General features: G+C 51.2%; 3 protein-coding genes across 8 annotated transcripts in view; 1 reads left to right on the forward strand and 2 right to left on the reverse strand.

Annotated features, from left to right (window-relative positions):
* The first annotated feature begins 1,141 nt into the window (after nt 1-1,141).
* On the forward strand, nt 1,142-4,766 carry LOC147039467 (serine protease HTRA1B-like). Of its 2 annotated transcripts, none has more exons than XM_085903160.1 (10): nt 1,142-1,644; nt 2,658-2,760; nt 2,826-2,940; nt 3,008-3,097; nt 3,210-3,404; nt 3,485-3,517; nt 3,585-3,699; nt 3,782-3,839; nt 4,203-4,298; nt 4,382-4,766. In XM_085903160.1, the coding sequence occupies exons 1-10, from the start codon at nt 1,197-1,199 to the stop codon at nt 4,548-4,550; spliced, it is 1,422 nt and encodes a 473-aa protein (XP_085759286.1). In that variant the 5' UTR covers nt 1,142-1,196; the 3' UTR covers nt 4,551-4,766. The 2 variants fall into 2 exon arrangements, with proteins under 2 accessions (XP_085759286.1, XP_085759287.1); XM_085903161.1 differs by having other exon boundaries at nt 2,661-2,760.
* A 2,174-nt stretch (nt 4,767-6,940) lies between these two features.
* LOC147039468 (disintegrin and metalloproteinase domain-containing protein 11-like) lies at nt 6,941-14,581 on the reverse strand. The gene is made up of 27 exons (XM_085904607.1): nt 14,524-14,581; nt 14,166-14,302; nt 13,930-14,006; nt 13,717-13,783; nt 13,007-13,089; nt 12,873-12,930; nt 12,370-12,427; nt 12,004-12,089; nt 11,845-11,919; nt 11,691-11,762; nt 11,439-11,605; nt 11,291-11,375; nt 11,139-11,229; nt 10,947-10,998; nt 10,773-10,872; nt 10,581-10,652; nt 10,415-10,507; nt 10,229-10,309; nt 10,084-10,134; nt 9,950-10,013; nt 9,765-9,870; nt 9,579-9,698; nt 9,317-9,485; nt 9,129-9,243; nt 8,984-9,074; nt 7,368-8,847; nt 6,941-7,026 (listed from the first exon to the last, which is right to left on the reverse strand). Exons 1-26 carry the CDS (start codon nt 14,579-14,581, stop codon nt 8,805-8,807), a joined length of 2,271 nt encoding a protein of 756 aa, XP_085760733.1. The 3' UTR covers nt 6,941-7,026; nt 7,368-8,804.
* Nucleotides 14,582-15,065: 484 nt separating this feature from the next.
* The window catches only part of dbf4b (DBF4B-CDC7 kinase regulatory subunit), a 48,580-nt gene continuing 44,936 nt past the window's right edge, over nt 15,066-18,709 (reverse strand). For 2 of the 5 annotated variants that reach the window (XM_085903153.1, XM_085903155.1), the window contains 11 exons: nt 18,399-18,537; nt 18,153-18,332; nt 17,977-18,027; nt 17,832-17,901; nt 17,627-17,688; nt 17,488-17,527; nt 17,360-17,405; nt 17,162-17,290; nt 16,945-17,068; nt 16,728-16,861; nt 15,066-16,665 (listed from right to left, as the gene is read on the reverse strand). In XM_085903153.1, coding sequence (XP_085759279.1) covers nt 15,501-16,665; nt 16,728-16,861; nt 16,945-17,068; nt 17,162-17,290; nt 17,360-17,405; nt 17,488-17,527; nt 17,627-17,688; nt 17,832-17,901; nt 17,977-18,027; nt 18,153-18,332; nt 18,399-18,530 — 2,133 coding nt within the window. In that variant the 5' untranslated portion in view covers nt 18,531-18,537 and the 3' untranslated portion in view covers nt 15,066-15,500. The remainder of the gene's footprint in view (nt 16,666-16,727; nt 16,862-16,944; nt 17,069-17,161; nt 17,291-17,359; nt 17,406-17,487; nt 17,528-17,626; nt 17,689-17,831; nt 17,902-17,976; nt 18,028-18,152; nt 18,333-18,398; nt 18,538-18,709) is intronic. The other 3 variants (XM_085903158.1, XM_085903156.1, XM_085903157.1) reach the window with 3 other exon arrangements.

The following is an 18,709-nucleotide window of genomic DNA, read 5'->3' on the forward strand; positions in this document are numbered from 1 at the left end:
GTACTACCATCTGGGATACAAAGCAAAGTTAGAAAACAACTTAAAAAATTCAAGACCCACATTAAGTGAAAAAAGGAAACATTAAAAAAAAGTCACAAGAACCAGAATCATGAATTAAAAGTCACTAACCATATAAAATACTGAATAACAATTGAAAAAACTAGACAGGCACGTCACAAGTAAAACATTCAAGTCAATAAATGAATCACATCAAGAACGTCAATCGGAACCACGGCCCAAAACAATATTGAAAACACTAAATGAAGGTGAAAAGTGACGCGCGTGTGACAGCCGCGCCAATATGACATCTCATCCAAGTTCTGAGGCCACAGCTGCACGCACACTGCGACGTCGTTGCTGACTGAGTCAAGCTGAGTGGAATTTGATGGCAGCATGCACACAGGAGTTCCGAGAAGACTGTGTTTGGTCTGGCCTCCAACACACTTGAGGACATTTTTTTTTCTTGGACGCGGGTCATCGCTGGAGCAAGGGTCGAGCTCGGAGGGGGGCTGAGCTGGATGGCAGGACTGCGGGCTGAGAGTGTTGGTGCCCTTCCACATGTGATTGGGGTCCATTTGTTGGACTCTTCCCAGGTGGATGGACCCGATCCAGACCCCAACAGTTTATTCTCTTAAAGCAAGCCAGCGAGCGCTATAGCAACGCCGACGCCTGGCACAGAGGAGAGGACAGGGTGTTGTCTTGGCCTGCGCTTCATCGCTAACTCTTCAAATATGTGCGCTCGTCCGACTGGGCTCATAAAGCACATCATGCGTGTGTGCGCGCACACGCGCGCGTGTCTGTATGAGCGCATTCATTACGCAAATCCCCTTATACAAGTGTTTTGTGTCATGTACTTTTCAGGAGAAAAACAGCACTCTGTCTCATGCAAAAAGTAAAGAAAAAAAATCCACTAATTGTTCACGGTGAAATATGGGAGAAGTGGGGAAATACCACCTCTGATTTCCACAGAACAACAGGGCATGTTCTCCACCCAAAAATATAATTGTCATGATTTTTTTTTTTTTTTATCATAAAGAAACGAAAATATGGTCCGCGTCTCCTCCCCGCCCACTGACGTCACAGGCGCTGGCCAATCTTTTAAAAGCGCACCAAGTCAGCTCAACTTCACTTGGCCGCCAGCTTTCCAAGCTTCAATTGTCAGGACTCGCTTATTTTCTGCTCTCTTTTCACGCACGATGATCGCGCTGGTGCTCGCGTGCGCGCTGCTCGCCCCCGCCAACGCCTCGTGGCGCACCAAGCGCTCAGCCATCGGCTGCCCCGAGACGTGCGACCCGTCGCGATGCGCGCCCCCACCCTCGCCCCCCGAGTGCCCGGCCGGGGTGGCGCTGGATGCGTGCGACTGCTGCCGGGCGTGTGCGGCCGACGAGGGTGACCCGTGCGGCGAGGACGAGCGGCGCTGCGGCGACGGTTTGACTTGCACGACGAGCGACGGCGTGGCGCCCACGAGCACGGTGCGGCGCAGGTCCAGGGCGGGCGTGTGCGCGTGTGCCAACCCCGAGCCCGCCTGCGGCAGCGACGGCGTCACCTATGCCAACGTCTGCAAGCTCCGACGCGAAACCGTCCGCGGTCTCCAGGCCGGGAGACCGCCCGTCATCCTTGTCCAGAAAGGCGCGTGCGGCCACGGTGAGTTGCGGTGGACGTCGGAGCGGGTGTGTGAAATAGCCAGCTTGTCTGCAAAGTTGCTAGAAAAGTGCTAAGTTAGCATTGGCTGTGCGCGTGCGTGCATATGCGCGCCCTGACTAAACTTGTTGGAATGTTCCACATTGTTGAAACGACATCCGGTCACCATGGCAACACACTGTTGTCATTTTGCCATCTCGCAAACTAACAGTGACAAAGTCTTCAATTAAACCAGCGGATTCAAACTGGGGTCGCCGAGGGTCCGCAAGCCGTGGCTGGCAGAAGCCCAAATTTGTTTGCAGTGAATCATATTGTGGTATTATTTCCGTTTCTTCTGGTCTGAAGTGGGACCAAATCAGCCCCGTGACCCACTTTTGACATTCCTGCATGAGAAAAATCTTTTTTCTTCCAAAACTTTCAAGTGGATCCTGACGGCCGCCGGCTGTTTTGTCGACTCGCCCGACAGAACTTTGGAGCCTGGAATGAGGTCTGCGGTGCGTTTGTTGCCGTGAGTCACGGCCGGTAGACGATTGGTCCATCGCTCCAATGTGGGTCAGACGTTATTTAACCCAGATTTGAGATTCTTTTTTTTCTTTCCCAGCCCCTGTGCAGACAAGCCGGGAATCAGTGTCAACGTTTGCCCGGTGACTCAGAAATCTTTACTAGTTGAGGCTCGTTCGCCTCCAGATGGGATCAGATAGGATCGGATTGCGGTTCGTAGCTCATCGCCTTCGGATTGGCCCGCCGTCGTGAAAAGAAGGCTGCGGATGAGATTAAAGTCGTTGCCAAGCGCACGTCCTCATCTGACCTCATTCTGGAACCGTGGCGCTTACCAGTCGGAGCACGCCGCTATGTGCGTCGCACGCCCACCTTTCGGCTTTACAACCGATTGGGACTCGCTCAGCCATCAACGTTTGCCATCGGCGTTTGTCTTGTCTAACGTGAACGAAGACAAGCGTAGAGCTATGTTGACCTCTGAGTGCTCATCGGGGAGACGTCTGACTTCCTTTCTCCAGCAGGTCAAAAGAACCCCGACAGTCTTCGCTTCAAGTACAACTTCATCGCCGAAGTGGTGGAGAAGATTGCGCCGGCTGTGGTCCACATTGAACTTTTCCGCAAGTATGGTGATCGAGTATGGTAGCTGGGTGTCGGCGTGCCGTAACGATCCACCCACCTGCTCGCAGGATGGTTTATTCCAAGCGGGAAGTGGCGGTGGCCAGCGGCTCGGGTTTCGTCGTGTCCGAGGACGGCCTCATAGTCACCAACGCCCACGTGGTGGCCAATAAGCATCGAGCGAAGGTCCGGCGCCGTCGCCCCGAAGCTGAGGTCAAGGTCAGAGATTTGACGTCCGCTGTGTCGCCCGCAGGTGGAGCTGAAGAGCGGCGCCACCTATGACGCCAAAATCTTGGACGTCGACGAGAAGGCTGACATCGCCCTCATCAAAATCAACGTGCCTGTGAGTCGGGTACAACTTTGACACGCAGAAGACAAAAAAAAAAAGCCAGAATCAAAATGAAGCTGAAGCAAAAGAGCCACACGGGGACCTGACGAGCAGTTTTACCTTCCAGACCAAGCTGCCGGTTCTGCTGCTGGGCCGTTCGGCGGAGTTGCGCCCCGGTGAGTTTGTGGTGGCCATCGGCAGCCCCTTCTCGCTGCAGAACACCGTCACCACTGGCATCGTCAGCACCACTCAGCGACAAGGCAAGGAGCTGGGCCTCCACAACTCTGACATGGACTACATCCAGACCGACGCCATCATCAACGTGAGTGACTGAAAAACGCTAAACGGCGGCCCAAACCTCCTTTGACCCGCTTTTTTTGTCCTCCTCTCTTCCGGGGGCAGTACGGCAACTCGGGAGGGCCGCTCGTCAACCTGGTGAGTGCTCGTCCGCTCGCCGAGTCCTTTAGAAATGGGCCAGTGCGCGTAAACGTGCGCCTTGCAGGACGGTGAGGTGATAGGCATCAACACGCTGAAGGTGACGGCGGGAATCTCCTTTGCCATCCCGTCTGACAAAATACGACAGTTCTTGGCAGAGTCGCACGACCGCCGGGCCAGAGGTACGCCTGAGCACGACGCATGGACGTGTTTGTTGTTCTGTCGCCGTTTTTTTTTTTTTTAATACGCTTCTTTTTGGTCAAGGGAGGAACAGCGGCAAGAAGAAGTACATCGGCATCAGGATGATGAGCCTCACGCCGACGTGAGCACACGCACACATTGTGACCCCACCAAGGTGGCGGCGATGGGCGACGCCCCAGTGTTGGAAATGTCACAACGTGATCTATACTCCGATTCGGGCCGCTCTATTATTACCATGCCGGAGTGGCGCATAATGACAGAGCGCTGGAAACGTGGGACAAATGTTCTTGGGACCGCTGCAAGTGGTCATCGCATTGTCAGCATCACGCCAAGAAAAACTTTGGACCGTCCCAGTAGGATTGGTGACCGATAGAAATAGAACAGCGTACTTTCATATGAACTTCTCATGGAAATCTTGAGCAAGAAACACAAAGGATCATTTCCTGCTGCAAAAAGGTAAAAGTGACAATTATGTTCTCCCCAGGCTGGCCAAGGAGCTGAAGGACAGACGGTCAGACTTCCCGGACGTGACCTCGGGCGCTTACGTCATCGAAGTCCTCAGCCGGACCCCCGCCGAGGCGTGAGTGCGCAAATGCCAAGTTGATGGAAAACGACAACAGCAAACTCACGGCGGCCCGATGGTGTGTTTTTTTTGCGAGCCAGCGCCGACGTACGGGAGAGCGACGTGATTATCAGCATCAACGGCGAACGCGTGACGTCGGCGAGCGACGTGAGTGCCGCCATCAGGCGTGACGACACGCTACGACTGGTGGTGAGGCGCGGCAACGAGGACGTCATCCTCTCGGTCGTGCCGGAGGACGTCGAGCCGTGACGAGTCGCCCGGAGCCGCGGGCGGGACACCCTTCGAGGCTAAGGACGTCACGGACGGAGCGACCCTCGAGACCACGCGTCGCGAGCAAAGACACCAAAGACGCAGGCGCCACCAGTGGCCACTTGTGCTGGCTCAATGACTTGACTTGTGTTGGGGACTTGTTTTTACGTGTAGGACCATTTTTCAAGGATGAAAATACAATTATTTTTAACAGAATCATGGTGGCGTTTTGTCTTTTGTTGTTGTATGGACCTGAGCCGCGGGTGAGTCGTCGGGCACGGGGGCCGTGGGCTCCCCCTGCTGGAGGGCGGCGAGGAGCACTCTGTCCAGCTTGCGCTCCAGAGCGTCCAGGCGGCGGTCCACATGCTCCTTCAGACGCCGCTCCATTTCCTCAAGGCGGCGCTCCATGGACGCATCTTCCGTCCTGAGGGACAAACGACAACGTTCTAGGGCTTGTAAAATAGTCTTTGCTGTGCTTTTATTATGATGCTACGCTCACGCTAGCCAACCGCAACACGCCGATCTTTTAAGAAGCGTTACTGACTTGGGAGAACATTTCTGGTTTCTGCCTTTGATGGCAAACTAAAAATAAAACATCAGCAGGAAGCTGCGCTGACCGGCAAAACTCGCTCACCGCCACAAAAACCTTTTGGAAAGCCTGGGACAGCTGTGGAAGATTAGATAATGTATGACAAAACCTCACGGCCGCAAAAACAAGAAGGCGTTGACATGAATGGGAAGACTTGAAGCAGATGTCGGAGTTGATGTTTCTCCAAAATGTTTTCGCTTGAGCAACATAGGATCCCGCACGGAGACTGTAGCGCCAAGCCCAAACAGATTAACACCATGAGCTCAGCACACGACACACGCAAGAAAAGGGTTGACCTTGGGAGAGAGGGGGCGGGGGGGGTCGTTACATAAGTGCACTACAAAGTAAATTGAAACCATATTTGTGTTTGGAAGCATTGTCCGTTTTCGTCGCCTCGCATGTTTTATCACGTGGACAATGGTAGCAAACGCACGACGTGTTTCTATTGCAATGGCGCGAACTTTAGCACGGGTGTACGCAAGTTGTGTAACCTACTGTGTGTTGTCGCGCTCCAGTTTGAGCGGTGTCAGCTGAGCGCAGAGCTCGCGCAGCAAGTCGGGCGAGATGGCGCCCGCGCCGTTGTCCCGGCCGCCCGACAGGAAGCGGCGCGCCATCTGGGCCAGCCGGTCATCAGGCGCTGGAGCGGGGGGGCCTGGTGAGTCCGTTGGACCCTGTGTGTCAAACACAAATCCTTGTCGATCAAAGGCAGGTTCTTGCCATTCGTGCGCAACGCGCTATACGCTACCTGTACGGTCCCGACACACGGCGGGGTGGCCAAAGAAGACAAGAGTCCCCCACCCATCAGGAGCGGCAGGAAGCTGCTTTGGTTCTGCGGGCAAGCACCATGCGGTGAGCATAGTCGCATTTTCGTTTTGCTCCTGTCGGTCGGTCATCTTGCGTGTGCTTGGCTACCTTCTGCTGGAAGTGCAGCATGTCCATAAGGTTCTGAGCCCCCGGCGAGAGGTCGCCGCCCATTCCGTTCACCAGGCTCTGGACCTGCTGCAGGTCGATGGCGCCGGCGTCTCGGGGCGGGCCGGGTCGCAGAGGCCGGAGTGCCACCACCACGCCGCAGAGCAGCACGCTGCTTCGACCCGCCAGAGAGAGCAGCTGAGGGGGGGATTTGATTTTTATTTTCCTTCCACAGAGTCGTGACTCGGACGCGATTGGTGGTGCGCCAGGAGATTTTGGATCCGGTGCAAAAGCGAGTGCACTTCCTCACCTTCACGTCACAAGACGACGGCGTGTCGTCGAGGTCCATCTGCTTCCTGTAGAAAGGTCCTCTGCCCACACACAACAACAAAAAGTCCAACACATGCCTCAGAAATCACGGACGGGTGGCTTATTCACCTGTCGCCATGCTGGACACGGTCTTGCTTCTGGCCCCGAACAGTGCCGCAGTATTCCCCCGTGGGCAGGTATACCTCCATGGTCCGTGCCTCGCTGATTATCGTCAGGCGGCCGATGGCGGCGACCCCGGCGAGGCCGCAGCTCAGCATCAGGACGCAGGGTTCGCTCGTGTTGACATCCGGTCTCTCCAACAGGACGCCGTCGCCCCTGAGACACAGTTTAATAGATAGCCCTTTAACTTAAGCAACAGAAAAACATCACAGAAAAATGTTTTCTTGGGTCTTGCACTGGCCCTTGGTGGCCAAACAACAACCGGAAGCGGAACATTACAAAAACAGATATACATTGGTGGCTTATCGCTTTACTAGCGTTCTCAACCTAAGTGGCTTTCCTACCCGAGTAGCTTCTGTTCCTCTTCGCTGCCGTCATTATCCGGCACCATGGCGTCCACCGTACACATCACGTCAGCCGGGCCGCGGCCTTCGTCCCGACACCGCCAAGCGGGTCCCATCTTCACCTCCACTGTGGCACCAGACGCCACTGTGGGGGATCGATAGGGATGCATATTGTTAGGACTTTAGCGATGTCAGTACTCCTAATTAATGTCAATATTTATCAATGCTCTCATCGATCTGTTTGTATTTGATTGAAGATGTGAACAAGAAGATAAAAACTATTCATTTTGAACAACTAACTATACAACTATATGTATTGCTTCAACAGACGACCACCTAGTCATCTTTGTTTTGTTTTCCCTCTTTTAAAGAGAATGAATGGGTATTCTTGCGTGCGGACTTCTGTGGTAGGTTTGCAGAAAAACAATACAAGCTAACATTAACGGCCAGGTATATTAGCGGATTTAACATAGCAAGCCGACTTACCGTGACTCGTCGTCATAGCATGGTCACAAAAGCTGGAAGGAGTCGTTGAAGATGGGGCGTTAGCATTAGCCGCTGCATGTAAACAGTCAAACACGGGGCGGTCTTTTAGCTTTATCCCGTGAGCACACTCCAAGTGCGTCATAAGGTTGCTCGTCTTTCCCCCTTGACAGCAACTACTTTCTGACAAATGGTGCATTGAGCAGATTTTTCAGTCACTTTTGTGAAGTTAACCCAAACCTTTGAACGCTTCGCTCTCACAGCTGACATGTTTGTTGTGAGACCCGGTCGCAGAAGCGTGACGTCATCAACGCATGCGTCATAATTAATTGACGGTCGCTGGATGAACAAACAACCGTTAGTGGTAGAGTTTGGACAGAATCTTTACGGTGCTAAACTAAGAGTACTGGTCCACGGTATGCATACCTAAACAGAACCATTTCAAATAGCGGCAAAAGAAATACAATGTGTAAAGTGAATCATGAGAAAGGGTGACAAATATTTGCTTGTGTGCCCACTTAGCTGACAAAAGACCAAAAGGTCAGCAGTCGTCTTGCCGTACGTGCACTCCAATTGTCGCTTTAGATTTCACACCACAAACACACACAAAGGAATGAATCCTTCTTTGTCTGGAGCGAAAAAGGAAAAGTGTCACAACAGTTGGATTTTACATTTTAATTTCTAAGACGAAAACAGAATAGCCTACAGCACGAGGAAAAAACCCGCTGGGATCCTGTTATTGGATACAAAACCTTAAAAAGGAACAGTTTCCGCTGAATAAAGACAATGCAGATAATCTTGATCAATAACATGCTTTTGGGCTGTGAATAGCTGCAACTTTTTCATTCAATCAATGCAGCCTGCAATTGGGCAGTTTTGAAACGGGCTGGACCCTTTATGAGGAAGAGCACCTACTTTATCTATTGAAGTGGACACTGGGGATATGAAGAAAATATCAGAGGAACAAAAAGGTCAAACACAGCTGAATGCGTATTATATATGCGAACAGGAGAGGCTAATGAGTTTTTTTTGTTGTTGCTACTATTGCCGTTAATTGCGCGTAGGGTGGAGCATGTCGGTCATGCCGAGCTCAGTGACGTCGCTTGAAAGAAGAAAAGAAGAGGGAGAGATGGCGGGACATGAGGGCTCCTGGAGCCCCTCAATAGGCGAGATGATGCCTCAAAATGTCCCGCAAGCAGCGAAGGAAAGACATTTTTGTTTGGGATTTGGATCAAACTCCAGAAGATCTGAGATGGTAGAGAGAGCAGAAGGAGGTGTAAAAAGAAAAGAGAAGGATGGAGAAGCAGTTATCAGTAAGAAAACAAATCAAATTGTGATTCATTGCTATGGAATGTTGTCAATGTTACAAGAATTGCAGCCCAGTCAAGTCACCCACGATATTGAGTGTGCACATCATTTTATATGTATGTATTTTGAAGTTCAGGACTCAAAGGCCTGGTCGTACCTTCCTCTCCGAATGTTTCTGGATCCGCAAAGATGCGGGCAAGAAGAAGGAGAGAGCGAGAGAGAGACAGATGGGACAGTGAGCGGTGAGGCTCAAAACTCTTTTGTCAAAAATCCCAAGATGCTTTGCAGGCCTGGTGCACGCGTGTACTTACTTGAATCCCCATCCAGTGCCTCCCAGGACAATGGCCGCCACCAGGATGGCACCGGCCACCGAGCCAATGATGATGTTGGTACCGCTCGGACCTGCAGAAATTCATGAGTGGAAAATATATGCGTACGCAGCGCCACCGCTTTTACCTTTATATTGCCCCAGGCCCTCGGCTGGCGTGGGAATGGGAATGGGGTCAAACACGCTGCAGTCTTTGCCGGTGTAGTCGCGATCGCAGATACACTTCAGCTCGTTGCTGCACGTCTGAAAAGGGTTCCAAAAGGTCAAACGCGATTATTAACCCAGAAAATAATCGGAGGGCGTGTGGCGGTCTTACGCCGTGATGGGAGCAGATGCGCGCCACAGACGAGCCGGGACACATGCTGAGATTGAAGGTGGTGACCGGGAGGCAGCGGCGCTCTAGGCACATCATGTCGGGCCCGCACGGTGTCCCGTCCTCCACGTAGCCCAAGTCCAAGCCGTCGTCCAGCACAGCGTGACCTCCCCTTTAAAAAACAAACAAACTTTTTTGTCTTCATTCATCCATATCGAGAATGTGGAAAATAGAGCAATAAAGTAAGAGAGAACTGAATGCTCACCTGCAGTCAAGGTATCTGTTGTGATGATAGATAGTCAAACCGGTGAGTTTGCCCTGCAGCTCGCCAAAGTTGGGCTTTTGGCTTACGTTGGTGCACAGCAGAAGACCGCACAGAACGTCCCTGAATCAAAAAAAGGCATTTTGTTAGCCTCGCTGCTAAATGGATCCAGTTCCCCGTCTCACTCACTGTTTGTTACAATGCAGCCATCCCCGGCCGCCGGGCTCAGGACCGCAGTTCCCTTTCTCCGTGCCCTCGGAATTGAGTTTTTCGTAGCAAAATCTGTCAGCGGCGCCTGGGGGGTGGGGAGCGAGTGAGAGGGGGCGTCGATGGAAAATGACTTTTGTACAGCAGAGCCTTTGGCATAGTCTTACTGTAGCCCCACAGGCTCCTGCACTGGCTGTCTCTGGTCTTACAGCGGCCTCCGTAGCAGCGGCCCTGGGGAGGAGGAGGAGGGGGTCAAGGGTCACAGTGGAGGAAAACAGACGTTGGGCTGGGACAACCTTACCCGGCTGGTCTCGCACGTGTAGCCGTCCAGTTTATGGACGTTGTGAGGGCACTGCCGGGCACAAAGCGTAAAACGTGGATAAAACAAAAAAGTCACAATAAATCATTTGGAATCCTTTTTTTTTTCAGGACCTCAATTTTCCTACCTGGCCGGAGTCCCCTACGCACGTTTCTGGGATGTCACAGTCGTTGACGGCCTCGCGACAAGTCACGCCTCTCAGTTCGTACTGCCAAGACAATGGAGGGGGGGAAAAAAAAATAAATAAAAAAAAAACGGTGATGTATGACTGCTTAAAAAAAAAAAAAAAAAAAAAAACACGTCAAGAACTAACCTTGCAGTCCTTGCAGCAGAGGCCGGTGCTGCACATGGCATTGTGGGTCAGTGTGCACTTTTTGCAGCAGTTTGCCCCGTTGCGCGTGCACTCCTAGCAGAGGAAACTTTGCTAAGTGTTTATGATTACAACACGCTCATGGAGATGGAATGGAGAGAGGGGTTACCACGAGTGTGCCACAGTCGCACTCCTCACCCAGCTCCACGTATCCGTTGCCGCACTCGGGCGGGTCCAGCAGCTGCAACGATCAATGTCGGTTGACAAGATGGCAATAAAACTATTAGTGAAATATTGCTTTGGCGCCATCTTCTGGATTTTATCAGCGATGACTATTATTTCAATGATTTGTTTCTCTCACCTTGCTGGGCTTGTTGAACAAGCAGCTGCCGCCGCCTTGCTGTAGAAAGCGGAGATATTCGTCCACGCTGCAGCGAGAGAACTTCCTGGGGAGGTAGTAGCTGAGCGATACAAACAAAGAGATAACAGTTAGGTTTGTTTGGCTGAAAAGATGAATTGGCTCATTCGGACTAACCCCGTGTCCTCCATGATGCATCCCAGCCACGGGTCTGGACACCTGCAATCTCCTGGAAACACAAATAAAGCAACCGTGCTCAGAACGACGATGGAACAACGTTTAGCTTGAGATGGAGTCAATTTGTAACAATTGAACGAATAATACAAAAACATTCCCACTGGACCTTCTTGACGAGTGACTTAAGCTAACCTGCAGCAGGTCTGTCCTTATTCGTCAGCATTCCGATGTTCTGGCCCAGGCTTTGGCACAGCGTGATTGCCACCGGGCCCACGGCGCCATACTGAGCAAATAAAGCATGTTAGCTGAGTGCTGGCGATGGTAAGAAGTTCTGGAGGCTTCACCTCATTGATGCCACCACCTCTGTTAAGCGAGCAGATTCCGCCGACGTAGGCGGCCTCGCTGCGGCTGCTCATGAACGTCCTCCCGCTGCGGGGAGAGTGAGGGACGTGATGCTTTTGGACGACGTGTTGGCGGAGTGTCAGAACCTACGAGAGGAGGTGCACGGCGTCGCAACGCTCGCGGATGTTGGCCTTGCGGTACTTCATGAAGTCGCGCAGGGTCAGCAGGGCGTCGTCGCCCACCGCGATGCGGTTTTCCGACGACCACGTTTCCATGGCGACCAGGACGATGCGGGTGTTGAGCTGATCTTTATAGATCTGCACACGTGTGACGAGAGTCGTCAGTCTTTTGTTGTTTGCTGAATCACGTTTGTGTACTAGGGAAGAAAAAAAAAAAACTTGCCGCATCAGCCATGTTCACCACCGCTTTGGCAAAGTTCTTCGTATGAGAGGTCGAGCGACGCTGCTGGATAAACTGAAGAGAAGAAACAGCGTGTCAAAAAAAGTGCTGCAGTTTCAAAATGTCTTTTTTTATTTTTAATCTTTATTAGAGTCACCAGTTCATGGTCATTTACGACCATCAGTTCGATGTATTTGGTCTCGGTCTGCACTGTGCGTTGACCCCGGCGCACCTGCAGGGGACAAAGTCATTTGAAAAGTTGAAGACGCAATCTTTTAAGGTTTTACACATGGAGACAAACGGAATAACAACTGACTTGTCGTTTTGATCGTCTCAAGCTGTTGGCAAGCCTCTCCGTCGCCTCCAGGGCAGACCAGTCGTCTCCGTCCCTCCTCTTCCCGTCTGCAAACAAGACGGCAGGAGAGCAAGGGGGGGGGGGGCTTAGTCATCAGACGGGTCGGGTATTTTTGGTGCGTGGAGTAATCAATAGCACAAGGGCCACGGAAGAAGACAAATGAAGGGGGTGTATAGAAATTGAAGATGGCCAATGTCAATGCAATCTTTACCATGTAACAAAAATAAAAATAATGGTGCTTTGAGATTATTCCTAAAACCCTAACCGTCTTAATTTGTGTGTGGGGGGGTAATAAGTGACTTCCACGTTGGCGAGTTGTAGCCCTACCTGGAGGTGGAAACGGGAGGAGGTCGATGCGAGGCACGCGATACACGACATGGTCCCCCTGCGGAGCGGAATAAAAAGAAAAGTTAGATTGGATTTGATGTAACTATCTCAAATGTTATAAAAGCTTGTGTGAGGAGAGCCCGGCTGATGCATAATTAATCAATGGATCACTCAGCGGGCGGGCGGTCATAATGCATGGCGCATTGGAGCCGGGGATGAATACTTTATGAAAATCTGACATATAAAGCCAAGGACAACTATTAGTGGGGGGTGAAGGGCTGCTATTGATCCGCCTCCCTCGTCTATGTAAGTGAGCTCCATTACCAAAAGAGAATTGAGCTCTTCCGCTCTGTCCTACCACTTTTCACTCGTGCACACAATCGCACTTCGCCAAAGTACCGCAGGGCGGCTTACAAAGACACCCCAAAGTTTCCAGTGGAAAATTCCAACGACAATTTTTGAATGACTGAGAGGTGTTGGATGCCAATTCCATCGGGACTCACCTCGCCACCGCCCGCCGGTTGGATTCCGTAGGAGACGTTCCCGTCGGAGAACATCCCCCTTTGATGAGTGACACGCAAAAGGCAGAGGGGTCAGGTCACGGGAGTGGATGATGAATGTGTGCAAACTTTCTCACCACAGGCCGCGGCAGGTGGACACAGCCACCCAAGATCGGGGCAGCCCTCGCAAACGCCCGTGGTAGTAACAGTGCTCGCCTCCCTGGGAAAACAAATCAACAAAGTCAAAATATTGGAGGAATGCCATCAACTAAAATACAAGTGGGGGGGGGGGGGCTGGAGCACTTAGCCAGAGAGGGCTAATAAATAAACAGGGAGGAGGGGTTGTGAAATTGCCTGACGCAGCACTCCTCGAACTTGGAGAGGAGATGCACGTTCTTCATGTAATAGACACCGGTCGGCAAGGGCAGAAAAATATTAAATTGTCATGCGCGGCGAGCCCTCACAAATCAGTCACAACACCTTCCCAGTGGAGAGGACGTGCATTTATGATTCCGTTTATTGCCCTAATCTTTCTTCATGATCATTCCACCATTTGAAATCATTTTTATACACGCTGAAGCTCCTGCGTGTTTGGGTTTAACCCTGGGAAATAAAACCGATTTGAATTCCCCTCACGCCACTGCCGAGTAGAGCCGCTGTGGCTTGCTGCTGATTACCATGACAACCGTCCACTGATTGGTCAGCTACACTGTGGCGGAGAAACACGCGTGCGGCGACAGCGGGAAGACGCCGCTATTGTTTAGTTCTGTTCCGGAAAAAGGACGGAGAATAGGTGTCGTCGGCTATTTAGCGCATCCTTCTTGATGTCCTCGGCGAGAGGGGTTACCTTCATCTGCGACGGCTGCCCGTCCTCTTCAAAGTGTCTCTCCACATAGTCCGTCGACAAAAGGTGACTAGAGATGAGAGAAGGACAAAAACACCAAGGGCCTCTTTCATTTGATGATCGGGTATCACTTACACAGTGCAAATAACGTCAATAGTGGACACACGCCGTCACACCAAGGACACTCGGTCGAGTCGATGGAGTGACTTTACTTACTGGTTGAGTTCCAGGTCGAGGATAAACGAGCTGCCAAAGGCCTCCACCAGGAAGCTACTCTGGGCCAGATGCACGGGCTGGCGGGAGTGAGAGAGAAAGATGGTCAAGAGCAACAAAATACAGGCGCTACATAATATCTCTCAAATTAGTTTGCAATTTTCTCCTTATTGCAATTGTTTTAATATGCAAGAATATGAAGGTCATGATGGCGTTTTTAAAGTTTTTAAGGCACCCACCAGCGCCCTCGTCGAGGAGTTTTTGACACGGGTGTCGAGGTGGCTGTGGAGCAGCTCGTCCTGGGAGTGGATCTGCTGCAGGAGCCTTTTGGGCTGCACCAGAACTTCAGCGGGGGGCTGCCAGCCTTCCCTCAAACCTGCAAAGCACACTAGTGTACTTTTTATTTTTACAACAGTGACAAATTAAGAATCTATCTGCAGGATTACAAAATAAAATACAGCTTCTTCTGACAGTTTACAATAGTTGCCTAATAATAACAAATCCTTATTCGATGCAACGACCACGCGGTTTTCAATCACAGGACCCGTATAAAAAAAAAAAATCCAATTCCAAATGCAATTCAAAAGCCACACTCACCCGACACGGAGCACCGCGCAAACACAGCGGCGAACAGCAGCCATCTGACAGGACGCATGATGCTCACATAGTCCCCGCTGGTGTCCTCCTCGGTGCAGGCGCCGTTAAGTGAGCAAGCAGGAGGAGGGCAACAGGAGCGCAGCGCGGTGATGGTGGTGGACGGTTGCCAGCCCGAAACAACGCGGTTCCCGTGGACACCGTTTGAGCGCTCTCAACCCACAGGCTGAAACTCTGAAGAAAAACTAAATGGTTATTTCATCTTCTTCCATACGTGTCTGTTATCGCTTTGATGAGCGACAACGAGAGCGGAGGAAGTTACTTGGGAGTCCCTTGCGGGATCAGCTGGTGCGGTTTAGTATTTCAGCCACTTGAGGGCAGTAGAGAGTCTAACGTGGCTTCGGGCACATGAATAAAATGATCACAATGTTTTCATCCACGTTATATTAAGGCAAATAGAATTAACATAAGATCATTGAGGCATGTTTACACCAGCCCATCCCCAAATTTTTCAGTCTCCATTAAATCAGCCTTTAGATTGCAGATTTCTACACTCAGTCATTTTTTCTATTTTATTTAGTTTAAAGAAATATATTTAAAACCAAGTGGAATTTCACTTAACATTCAGCCAGAACATTTGGGCCCACCTACAAACTGAGTTTTTTTCCCCCTTCCAACGTTGATTCCATCCTGGAGGGAAATGTGAGGGGCTCCACTTTTCCCAGCACTTTGCATGTCTGACCATCAAGACAAGTTCAATTGGGATCCGTTCCAAAGCACTTAGAGTAATTGAATAATGCCCCTTTCAGGGAAAAAAAAAAGTGCTTGTTTCCAGACAGCTGCTCAAAGATTGATGTCAGCACAACAACATTGGGAGTTTCACGGATGTCAAAAATAAACAGATATGCAGCTGTAAACACGTTTTACAAGACAATGCACGGGGTTCAACGAGTTCATAACGATGGTCCATCAAAGAGCAGTCAGTGAAGTACCTCAACAATTTGCACCAGCGTCCTGGAGAAAGCCGAGGGTTCCCCCGCAGGGGTATCTGGCCGCAAGGCGGTGTGCAGCCGCGACTCGTAGCTGCTGTCGCTCATCCACACGCATGGCCTGTGGATGAAGTCCGTGTCCGGCTCACCCGCCGCCGCCGCGTCGCCCGGGCCCGACAGCGACCCGGTCTGCGCGAAGCCCAGGCCGGTCAGCAGCTCGCGGTCCCAGTCCGAGTCGGACGAGGCCGGGGAGAGGCGCGCTACGTCGGGGATCAGGGCCGGGTCGATGCACACCAAAGTGGATTGTTGGAAGTCTTGGCTGGGGAAGCGTGACGGGATCTTTGGAGCAGGTGACCATGTTGCTTCAACACTGTGACCCAACAATTTGAATGGAGATAATTGTAGTCTGTCTCCCACGGGAGGACACAGAGAGCCTGGATTTGACTGCACCCCTTGAAGAGTCGTCCTCGCAGATCGTGAAATGTCCTTTTCTTCCATCCTTTTCCTTTTCCTGCAATCGCGGTCGCAGCTGGAATGGCGACGACGTTTTCGGGGGTTTGGAGTCGCCGGGTGAGATTGCTTAAAAGGGCACGGGGTTTCCTTCACTTCTTCCGTATTGGACACTGCCACAGAAGGAAGTGCGGGGAAGGAGACGGGAAACGATTCAGACACACTTAGCGTCGTCTCCATTTCACATTGATAATCTCCGTCGGAGTTCTGAGGACTGAGGACAGGCGGTTCTGAGTATAAACTACGGGTCTCCGTGTCTTCGGCGGAGAAGACTTGCGGGCTGAGGACCGGTGGCATGGAGTACGGGTCAATAGACAAATCTTGTGTAGCAGGGCAGAAGGAGCGTGCTGGAGGAAAATGGACTTGTGGCGCCATGTCCATAACAGCTAAGGGCACGGTTGCTGCGTGGGTGAGGTCATCGGGTTCGGGGCACAGGAGCTCGGTGGACGCCGTGGCTGGAATCGGGACGGGATCCAGTTCCTCGGGTGATTTCATGGACTGAAGAGGAGAATTCTCAGCAGGTGCGGGGAAAGATGATTGTCCTTTCAAGGCTTGAATTTCATGCTCCAACTCAGCGTCAGTCAGAAGCTCAAGTTCACAATTGGCCGGGATGGACAGAGCAGTTGGCGGTCTAAAAAAAAACCCCCTCAAAAAAAACGTGAACAAATGAGCTGCAATTTCTTTCAAGTGACCGTGAGTGCTGCTCACCTATTGGGTGCATCTTCAGCTTGCTCTGAAGGATGGAGGTCGAATGCGGGAAGCATTTTGCACACCAGCTGCTCCAAGATGTCATAATTGGAGGTCTCCGTGGCAAAGGCACGATGTTGATCAGACTCCAAGTGCTGCGGGAAGACAAAGCAACACAAAGCAAATCCCCCCTCAAGTTCCAAAGAAGTCGCAGAAAGGTTGAGGAGCAGATTCTCACCTCAGGTAGGTTGGTGAAGGAGCGAAGGCAACATTCACAGTAAGAGATGCTCTTTTTGCGTGGCGGCCAAGGTGACAGGGTTTGAGATTTCCCCTTACTGCGGCTTTCCACTTTGCTCTTTGGCCTGACGGGGAAGCGACGACCCAAGACACAACCATCAGTACACGTTGACGGCGGAATTCATGGAGAGGTAAGCGAGCCAATTTGCAGGAGCAACCTGGATGGATGGTCTCCTTGCGCCGTCTTCTCAAAGCAAGGAGGGGGCGGCGACTCGAAGGGACTGAATCGGCCCAAGTAGTACAACGAGGGGAAGCTCATCGACTGCATATTCAAGGGCTTGTACTTCCTGTTCACATCAAACGACGCCGATTATTATTATGATCGTGTAGACTTTTTGTATCCACCGTACGCTCACCTGCCGACATCTTCAATTTTGAGGTAAGGCAATCGCAGAGGCTTAGCTGTCAAATAGAAAACACATAACGTTCAAGCAGATGACATCTCGTTTGACAGTATTACGACATTTAGCTCATCTACACGAACCTTTGACAACATGACAAGACTGCTTGGTGGAGGAGGTCTTCTGCGGAAAAGGCATACATGCAGTTGAGGTTCCGCCATTATTTCTCACTCTTAGGTCCTAATTCCATTTGGAGTTGCTCACAAGATTTTCCTTTCTTACCTCTGCTCGGCTGGATTTCACGACGCGCTCGCTGTTTAACTTCTTCAAGTACATAAGAACATCTGCGGTGACGTTAAGGATTTTTTACATTTGGAGGCTTCAACCTGGAAGATGCCTGAGCACTGGCGCTCCCAGGCGCCGTCTGCTGGGGTTTACTGCATCAAATTGCATTGCACTCATTTGGGGTAGTAAAAGGAAAGGATACCATCCACATGGACAATGTGAACGCCCCACGTACGGGCGTTAGTCAACACGCTGCTCGCCTGCAGCCGCTCCTTCAAAACAGAATGAAAATGCATTTCTGTTCAGGGAAAAAAAAAAAAAAAAAAGTCTGCAGATGAGCGACTTACATTGTTGCGCATGGCTTTTTCGAGCAGGGCTTTTCCTCGGCTCCCGCAAGCCTGGAGGAGACAGTTGGAGAGTAGGAGTGGATCAAAACATTGACAGCGTACCGATTAACTGATACATGTGGCGAGTGACCACATTTCTGTCAGGCGCATTAAGAAATGATCCAGGTAGTACGTACCACTGGCCGAGGAGTTGGCGGTCGCCGCTCACCGCCTTGAAAAACACTTTCTTGCTGCTTGACGGGCCGCCGAGGCTCATCGCTCCCCCTTTTGCATCCTGCGAGCTTTTTCTCCTCCGAGGCTTGTTGACTTCCCGTAACCACAAAGCTCACGTCTCTGTGAAGGAAGCTCTCCACGCTCTTTGGAAAGAAGAAAAAGGTTCAGTCAGTTCCTGTGCGACTAACATAGAAAGGCACAAGACCTACCCCTCCCAGGAGAGATATGGCTTCCAAAAGCAGGGCTGCGGGACGTTTCTTCACATTATCCAGATAGAAGGTTTTCCCTTCCAGCTTCTTATTTCCAGGATGAAGATTTCCCAACAATCCTGGCTGCAGCATGATATTCCTGTTGGTGCAGGGTTAACATAGAAAACGGTTCACATAACCAATAAGGAAACATTTTAAGGAACAAGTTAACAAGTATGATCTCTTAGCATCAAAATAGCTGTCACATTTCTTTTCAAACTCGTTTCGCGTGCATAAAAGTGTGTTGGATATTAATGTATTGTTGTTTAAGA

Source organism: Syngnathus leptorhynchus, chromosome 22, assembly GCF_054491065.1.
Source record: "Syngnathus leptorhynchus isolate UIUO chromosome 22, UIUO_Slep, whole genome shotgun sequence".
Classification (NCBI taxonomy): Eukaryota; Metazoa; Chordata; class Actinopteri; order Syngnathiformes; family Syngnathidae; genus Syngnathus; species Syngnathus leptorhynchus.